Here is a 9,004-nt window from a genome sequence, read left to right on the forward strand (position 1 = left end):
TTTGAAAACCACTGTAGGTTTTAAACCTCAGCACCTGTCTCAGTGCAGACCACCATTCTCCATGTGCTTAGCAGCCACACAAGTGCAGCGGCTCCTCCAAAGGACGGCACAGCCTGAGAGCCCTGACCTGTATAGTCAATCATTTCTAGTGTATTCCCTATAATCAAAATGAACTGTGCATAGAAGAGTAGCCTCATTAAAAAGAAAAAAGTGGGAGATTAGGAGGCTCAAAGCTCTTGTCCTCTCAAAGTAACACTAAAAAAAAACAAGCAGAAGTGTCAGAACTGACTTTGTCAGAACTCCTGAAAACAGCCAAAATTTAGAGCAACAAAGGAAATGCTGAATCAAGAAAGTTATGTGACATTTTTACCTGCCCTATCCCCTCCCTTTCCCTGGCATGGCAGTACTTGTATGAAAATGTATGATCAGGATGAGACGGTGGTCCAGGTATTCTGAGGAACCAGAGTAGATCCTTTCTTTTTTTTTTTTTTTAAATTTTGAATTTATTTATTTTTTTCAGCATAACAGTATTCATTGTTTTTGAACCACACCCAGTGCTCCATGCAATACGTGCCCTCCCTGCTACCCACCACCTGTTCCCCCAACCTCCCACCCCCAACCCTTCAAAACCCAGAGTCCATAGTCTCTTATGGTTCGCCTCCCCTTCCAAATTTTTTTTAAATAAACATATAATGTATTTCTTTTTTTTTTTAAGATTTTATTTATTTATCTGACAGAAAGAGATCACAAGTAGGCAGAGAGGCAGGCAGAGAGAGAGGAGGAAGCAGGCTCCCTGCTGAGCAGAGAGCCCGATGCGGGCCTCGATCCCAGGACCCTGAGATCATGACCCCAGCCGAAGTCAGAGGCCTAAACCACTGAGGCACCCAGGCGCCCCATATAATGTATTTCTTAAACCATTCTGTATGTCTGTTTTAACGTGTCTGGAAGCTACTTGAAGAACTGACACAAGGCACTCATCTCTGTTTTGCATAACTCAGAACTCAGGTTGGAAACGTATTGGGCATTATTCAAAACTACTGCAAACTGAACTATCAGCCTATACACACTTATGGTAAAAGATTAAGTCATAACATAAAATATGGTCTGACTTGTGCTAAACCAGTGTGAAAGTTTAGGATCAAGCCAAGCATCTTGGCTCAAGTCATGATCTCAGGGTCATGAGACTAAGGCCCGGGCTGGACTCCATACTCAGTGTGGAGTCTGTTTGAGATTCTCTCCCTCTCCCTGTCCAAAATAATACATACATACATACATAAAATCTTTTGTAAAATTTTAAAAACCATAAAATAGACCAAGTAAACCCCAGAGTAAAACACGGGAATTTTTCTTTAGAAAATTAGGATGTTTAAAAGCAACCAAGTTGGGGCACCTGTGTAGCTCAGTTGGTTAAGCATCTGACTCTTGACTTTGGCTCCGGTCATGATCTCAGGATCATGGGATCAAGCCCCACATTGGGTTCCATGCTCAGCAGGGGATCTTCTGGAGATTCTCACTCCCCACTCTACCTTTGCCTCTCCCCTTGCTCATGCTCTCTCTCTCTCTCTCTCTAAAATAAATAGGCAAACCTTTAAAAAAATAAAGTAACATAAAAAATAAAAGCAACCAAGCATATGGGAAAATTGAGAAAGCCACATGCACACCTACGGTGAGACATATACTCAGAAAAGACCAGAGAACATCCTAAACTTTCACACTGATCTCTACATTCAATGCAAACCTGGATAAGTATTGAAAGAATACTATAGCACAGATCCAACCTGAAAAGATTCAGAGAGCTTTGTTATTTTTTTTGCACTTTTTAATGCTTTAAAATTTTTAATTTACATAGTGAGTATACAATTTTAAAACTCTCTTCCCCACCCCCACATTACTTTTTCTGTATACTTACTTTTTCTTTCATTTGTATAATATTCTGGCATTATGTAACTAGTACATTCTTTTTTTTGTATTTAATTTAAAAAATACCATAGAGCTTTGTTATTTCTTTGGTGTTTGTATCACTCCTGGCATTTAAGGAATTCTCTCATAACACTAGCTAAACAAAGTAAGGAACACAGATTTCAAGGACCACATAAAATAAAAATTTTAGTCCTTGCAAACATTCTGGGAAAGTTACTAAACAGACTACTACCACCATGAACAATTTTTTAAAAAGCAAATCATAGGATTACCTCATTTGTTTATGATATACACATACATGCGTACACACCATAACTTATTAATCCATTCATCCATCACTGGACACATGGATGGACCCTGAAGGCATTATTCTAAATGAAATAAATCAGACAGGGAAAGACAAATACTATGTGATCTCACTTATATGTAGACTTTAAAAAACAAAACAAAACACCTAACTCGAAGTAAAAGAAAACAGATTTGTGGTAACCAGAGAGGAGAGGTGGGGTAAAGAGAAACTGGAGAGAAGTTACAAATTTCTGGTTACACAATACATAAGCTCTAGGGGTATAACTTACAACATGATGACTACAGATAACAATGCTATATGATATACAGGAAAGTTGTTAGCATAGATCCTTCAGGTTCTTATCACAAGGAGGAAATATTTTTCTTTTCTTTTGACTGTATCTATATGAGATGATAGATGTTAACTAAACCTACTGTGGTAATCATTTCACAATATATGTAAAACACACCATCATGCTGCATACCTTAGATGTATACAGTGATGTATGTCAATTATTTCTCAATAAAACTGTGGAAATGAGCAAACTCTGGGGGAGATTCTGATACCCAGAGCCATTACATTATAATGTTGAGTCTGAGAAGCAGAAAGAAAGAAGAATGAAGAAAAGTGAGTAGACCTTAAGGGACCGGTGAGACACCATCAGGTGAAAAAAACATATGCATTATGAGAGTTCCAGAAGGAGAAGAGAAACAGAAGAGTTAACTGAGAATAAATGAACAAAAACTCCCCAAACAGGATAATAGACATGAACCTACAAAACTAGGAACCTTAGTGAACTCCAAGAAGAATAACTTAAAGATACTAACACTAAAACTCATTATTATCAAACTAGCAAAGCAAAGGGGAAAGACAGAATCTTGAAAGGTGCTCATCATATACAGGAACTTAAGAGAAAATCAACTCCACACATACAAGAGGTCCTCAATAAGACTAAAAACCAATTCTCATAAGAACCATGAAGACGAGAGGGTAGTGGGATGACATATTTAAAAGTGTTGAAACAAAACTGACAACCAAGAATTTTATATTTGAAAAAATTTTCCTTCCGAAAATGAGGAAGAAATAAAAACATTCCCAGAAGAATAAAGCTGAAGGCGTTCATTATCTCTAAGCCAGCTCTATGAAAATATCTAATAGGGTCCTTCAGGTTAAAATGAAAAGACACTAAACAGCAATTTAACTCTGTATGAAAAAAAATTAAGATTTCTGATAAATGTGTGGACAAATAAAAAAACAGCATTGTTTTTTTTTTTGGCTTATAATTCTACTTTTTATTTCCTACTGTTTTTAAAAACAAATGTAAAAATTGTTAAATCTATGCTATTGGAAACAATGTATAAAGATTTAATTTGTGATAGTAACAACATAAAGAGAGACAGAGCAATGTAAGAGCAGAGGTTTTGTATGCTATTGAAATAAAGATGATATAACTAGAGTTTTATAAACTTAGAATGTTAAATGTAATGCCCATGATAACCATTAAGACAATTGTCTGGATATATTCCAAAAAGACAATGAGAACAAAATCCAAAATGTTCACTACAAAAAATCAACAAGGCACCAAGGAGGGCAGTAATGGAAGAAATAAAGAACAAAAAAGGTTTTAGACATAAATAAAATAAAATTTTCAATGGAAGAATTAAGTATCTCCTTATCAGTGAGTACTTTAAACCTAAGTAGATTAAACTCTCCAGTCAAAAGGTAGAGATTGGAAGAAAGATAAAGAAAACAAGATGTGAAAATAGGCTGTTTATGAAAGACTCATTATGTCTTCACAAACATAAATAGATTTCAAAAGAAAAAAAAAACTATAGGCCAGGCAAACAGTCACCAAAGGAGAGCTAATGTGGGGGGGGGGGGTTAAAAATAGATTTTAAGTCAAAACTGTTAAAATAAACAAAGGAAGCAAGATGGAAAATAGATAAACAGATACACAGAAATAGAGATTAAAAGTTCAGTAATCAAGACAATATGACAATTATAAACATACATACACCAAACAGCCTCAAAATACATCCAGCAAATGTGACAGAAGTGAAGAAAGAAATACACGTTTCCCCCATAATACTAAAGAGACTTCAATACATCACATTCAACAATGCTTAGTGCCCCTGGATAGATAGATAAGAAATAATGAACTTAGTATTATGCCTCCATCAGAAAGGATGAAAACCCAACTTCTGTATCAACAGGGATGGGACTGGAAGGGATTATGCTGAGTGAAATAAGTCAAGCAGAGAGAGTCAATTATCATATGGTTTCACTTACTTGTGGAGCATAAGGAATAACACGGAGGACACTGGGAGAAGGAGAGGAGAAGGGAGTTGGGGGAAATCAGAGGGGGAGATGAACCACGAGAGACTGTGGACTCTGAGAAACAAACTGAGGGTTCTGGAGGGGAGGAGGCTGGGGGGATGGGTGAACCTGGTAGTGGGTATTAAGGGCATGTATTGCATGGAGCACTGGGTGTGGTGCATAAACAATGAATTCTGGAACACTGAAAAGAAATTTTTAAAAAATCACTGTGTGAGGTTGAGGAACCAGGTGGTGGGTAATAGGGAGGGAACGTACTGCCTGGAGCGCTGGGTGTGATGCCAAAACAATGAACACTGTTATGCTGTAAATAAACAAATAAAAAAATAAATAAAGTAGAAAAAAATAGTTAAAAAAAAAAGAACACACACACAAAATCACTGTGTTGTATACCTGAAACTAATGTAACATTGTGTGTCAACTACAGCTCAATAAAAAAAACAATCCTGCCAAAAAAATAATGAACTTTAAAAACAGTATAAACAAACAAAACTTAACAGATACATGTGAACACTCCATCCAACAACAGTAGAAAATGCACTCTTCTCCGGAACACATGGCACATTCCCCAGGATAGATTGTATGTTAGGCCACAGAGCAGGCTTCAGTAAATTTAAAAATATTGAAATCATTCCAAGCGTCTTTTCTGATCACCATGGTGTGAAGCTAGAAATCAGTAACTGAAGGACAAATGGAAAATATACAAATATGCGGAAATTAAACAACACACTCCTGAAAAAACAGTGGTATCTTGCCCATGACTTTCCTCAAGGCTCCCTTCATATTCCTGTTCCTCAAGCTGTAGATGAAGGGGTTCATCATTTGAGGGACAACAGTGTACATCACTGAGGCCACCGCAGTGTTTCTGGAAGAGTTAGTGAAAGCAGAACTAATGTATACCCCCAAACCTGTCCCATAAAACAAAGACACAATTGACAGGTGAGACCCACAGGTCGAAAAAGCTTTATACTTTCCACCAGCTGATGGCATTCTCAAAACAGAGGACACTATCTGAGTGTAAGAGAAAATGATTCCACACAGAGGAATACCACCAAATATGCTAGTTGCAAAATATATCAGGATGTTATTGATGAGGGTGTCAGAACATGCAAGCTGGATGACCTGAACAACTTCACAGAAGAAGAGAGGGATTTTGAGGTCTGTGCAGAAGGTCAGTTGCAACACCATCAGACTGTGCACCAGGGCATCCACAATGTTAACGCATAGGGAGAGTAGAACCAGCAGGCCACAGAGGCGGGAGTTCATAATGACTGCATACCTCAGTGGATGACAAATGGCCACATAGCGGTCATAGGCCATTACTGCAAGGAGAAAACTTTCTAAACTAGCAAAAACCAGGACAAAGTAGATCTGTGTGAGGCAGCCAGCATAACTGATGCTCTGATTCTGTGCTTGGATGTTCACCAGCATCTTTGGGACAGTGGTTGTGCTTAAGCAGATGTCAGTAAAGGACAGGTTTGAGAGGAAGAAGTACATGGGGGTGTGGAGGTGGGAGTCAGAGATGACTGCCAGGATGATGAGCAGGTTTCCCAGGATGGTGACCAGGTATATGGACAGAAACAGAATGAAGAGAAAGGGCTTCAGTTCTGGGTCCTCTGTCACTTCCATAAGAAGGAATTCTGAAATCCCTGTTTTGTTTCTGAGTCCCATGTTGTTGATGAACCTGACAGAGAAGGTGGAATGACAGCACAATCAAATGTGTGTTTTCTAGACCAGCAGGAGAAGCATCACCAGAGACAAACACTGTCTTGGGATGGGATGGAGACTAGTCGAGAGGGATAGGAAACAGGTGCCTTTTATATGCATCTTATTCTTTTCCTTTAACAAAAACCTAAAGCTGATACAGCAAAGTGCCATCCATTAATTCCCACAGGGTTAACAGCTGGGCATTTTAAAAATACTGACTATATCATTTTGATTACTTGAAACATTCGGTAATTTTGTAAAGAGAAACAGACTGGGGAGGCAGCTGAAGATTCTTTCTGGATCCCCAGAGACCTCAGAGGCAAGCAACTGAGATAATATGTAAGTAGGTCAAGAACCAAGAATGGGAAGATAAAGTGAACTTTACCAAACATTTCCTGCCCTCTCACCTTCACAAAATTGTAAGTAAACATCAGAGACTTGTCTAATAGTCATCTTATTTTTTAAAAAGGCGGATTTCCACTCATTAAGAAATGGCCCTGGCCATACTAGAGAGTGAGTACATTAGTAAATGGAGGTACTTGAGATTGGTGCAAAGTAGAAGATGTGAAGAGGATGACAGACAGGCAGGTGGACCCTGGACGACTTGATTCTAATCATCTGGTGCATGCACTCTCATCATGACTTCCCCTGGATGAACCTGTAATAAAACACCTGTGCTCATTTCCAAAAATCCATGTAGGTTAGCCAGCTGGCATCACAGTGGAATGATGATTGACATTTCCCCTGAATGTGCCATCTGGGAGATTTGTACTCAGAAAGGGCAGAGGGACTGAATGAGACCTAGGCTCCTGAACAAAAAGGATCTTCTATGGGAGGAGGTCCAATTATGCTACTACTTTTCATGGGAAGGATTACTGAAATAAGTGGTCACAGGCAGACTGCTGTCTCGGTGTCCCTAGAGATTCAATTTCCAAAGCTCCTCATTAGTCAAACAATTTCATTGTCACTGAGATCCCAGGCAAGTGCAAATCCTTCAAGACCAAGAATCTGTGAGGCTCGGAGTATACACCATGTACTTTTCTCCACCTGTGTCTACTCATCTCCATTTCAAATTCTTGGTAAATGTGGACATACCATCCTTCTCTAATTAGATAAGAGTCTTCTCTCCTTAGTTATGGACAAAGATATTGCTATCTTATCAATGACATCAGGAATTCTGATACCTATTTGGGGTGTGAGAGTACAGTGTGCATGTTTATATATATTATGTCTATTTTAATATATCTTATATATATTGTTAGATTATACATATCATATAAATATTTAAAAACATAACTACAAAAATAGCAACATAGCTACATTGTTATAAAAATGCAAACACTCTAAGGTTTATCTCTCTGAGTCTTTAAATGTTTTCTGAACATGAATCTTCACTGTGTATACACAGAGCATATACAGTACACTGTATACAATAGATTCTAATCTATTCTCTCTGACAGTTCTCTGATTAACTCAAACAGACCTGCTACTCCCATTTTAGGTTTTCATAGTCACATATTTTTTTCTTCTTCATGTTTTTATTTAAATTCCAGTCAGTTGGGACACCTGGGTGGCTCAGTAGATTTAATTATCTGGCCTTGGCTCAGGTAATGATCTCAAGGTCCTGGGATCTGGCCCTCCATAGGCTCCCTGTTCAGTGTGGAGTCTGCATCTCCCTCCCCCTCCCCCTGCTCTCGCTCTCTCTTTCTCCTGCTCTCTCTCAAATATATAAATAAATAAAATCTTCTTTAAAAAAATTAATTCCACTCAGTTAACACACAGTGCAATATTGGTTTCAGTAGTAGAATTCAGTGATTCATCACTTACGAAGAACACCCAGTGCTCATCACAAGCGCCCTCCTTAATTCCTATCACCCATCTAGCCCATCTTCTACCCACCTCCCTCCATCAACCCTGGTTTGTTCTCTGTAGTTAAGAGTCACTTACAGTTTGTTTCCTGATCTCTCTCTTTCCCCCCTCCCATATGTTCATCTGCTTTGTTTCTTAAATTCCACATGAGTGAAATCATATGGTATTTGCTAGCTCCATCCACACTGTTGTAAATGGCAAAATGTCATTCTTTTTGGTGGCTGAGTTCACACACACACACACACACACACACACATAGCATATTCTTTATCCACTCATCAGTAGATGGACACGAGCTCTTTCCATAGTTTGTCTATTTTGATAATGCTGCTATAGACATCAGGGTGCATGTGTCCCTTCAAATCAGTATTTTTGTATTCTTTGGGTAAATACCTAGTAGTGAAATTGCTGGATTATAATGTAGTTCTATTTTTAACTTTTTGAGGAACCTCCATACTTTTTCCAGAGTAGCTGTACCTGTTTGCATTCCCCCCAACAGTGTAAGAGGGTTCCCCTTTCTCTGCATCCTCACCTATGTTGTTGATTTTAGCCATTCTGATTGATGTGCACAGTCATCTTTTCTAATTTTGTCACAAGTCTCAAGGTACAGTATTCCTTACTTTAGGGGACTGAGGATTGAAACATTAACATAAAGATGAACATAAAATTTGCCATCTTAACCATTTTTTAAAAAGATTTTATTTATTTATTTGACAGAGAGAGATCACAAGTAGGCAGAGAGGCAAGCAGAGAGAGAGGAAGGGAAGCAGGCTCCATGCTGAGCAAAGAACCCGATGTGGGACTTGATCCCAGGACTCTGGGATCATGACCTGAGCCGAAGGCAGAGGCTTTAACCCACTGAGCCACCCAGGCGCCCCATCTTAA

The 9,004-nt window shown here is 38.5% G+C and overlaps 1 protein-coding gene across 1 annotated transcript; it reads right to left on the bottom strand.

Annotated features, from left to right (window-relative positions):
* Positions 1–5,260: 5,260 nt before the first annotated feature.
* LOC123932915 (olfactory receptor 7G1-like) lies at positions 5,261–6,232 on the bottom strand. Its single transcript, XM_045991644.1, has one exon. The coding sequence runs from the start codon at positions 6,212–6,214 to the stop codon at positions 5,261–5,263; it is 954 nt and encodes a 317-aa protein (XP_045847600.1). The 5' UTR covers positions 6,215–6,232.
* Positions 6,233–9,004: the final 2,772 nt, after the last annotated feature.

Source organism: Meles meles, chromosome 20 (genome assembly GCF_922984935.1).
Source record: "Meles meles chromosome 20, mMelMel3.1 paternal haplotype, whole genome shotgun sequence".
NCBI classification, from domain to species: domain Eukaryota; kingdom Metazoa; phylum Chordata; class Mammalia; order Carnivora; family Mustelidae; genus Meles; species Meles meles.

Coding starts and splice junctions, on each gene's coding strand:
- LOC123932915 (XM_045991644.1), bottom strand. CDS start 6,214: ATGGGACTCAGAAACAAAACAGGGATTTCAGAATTCCTTCTTATGGAA.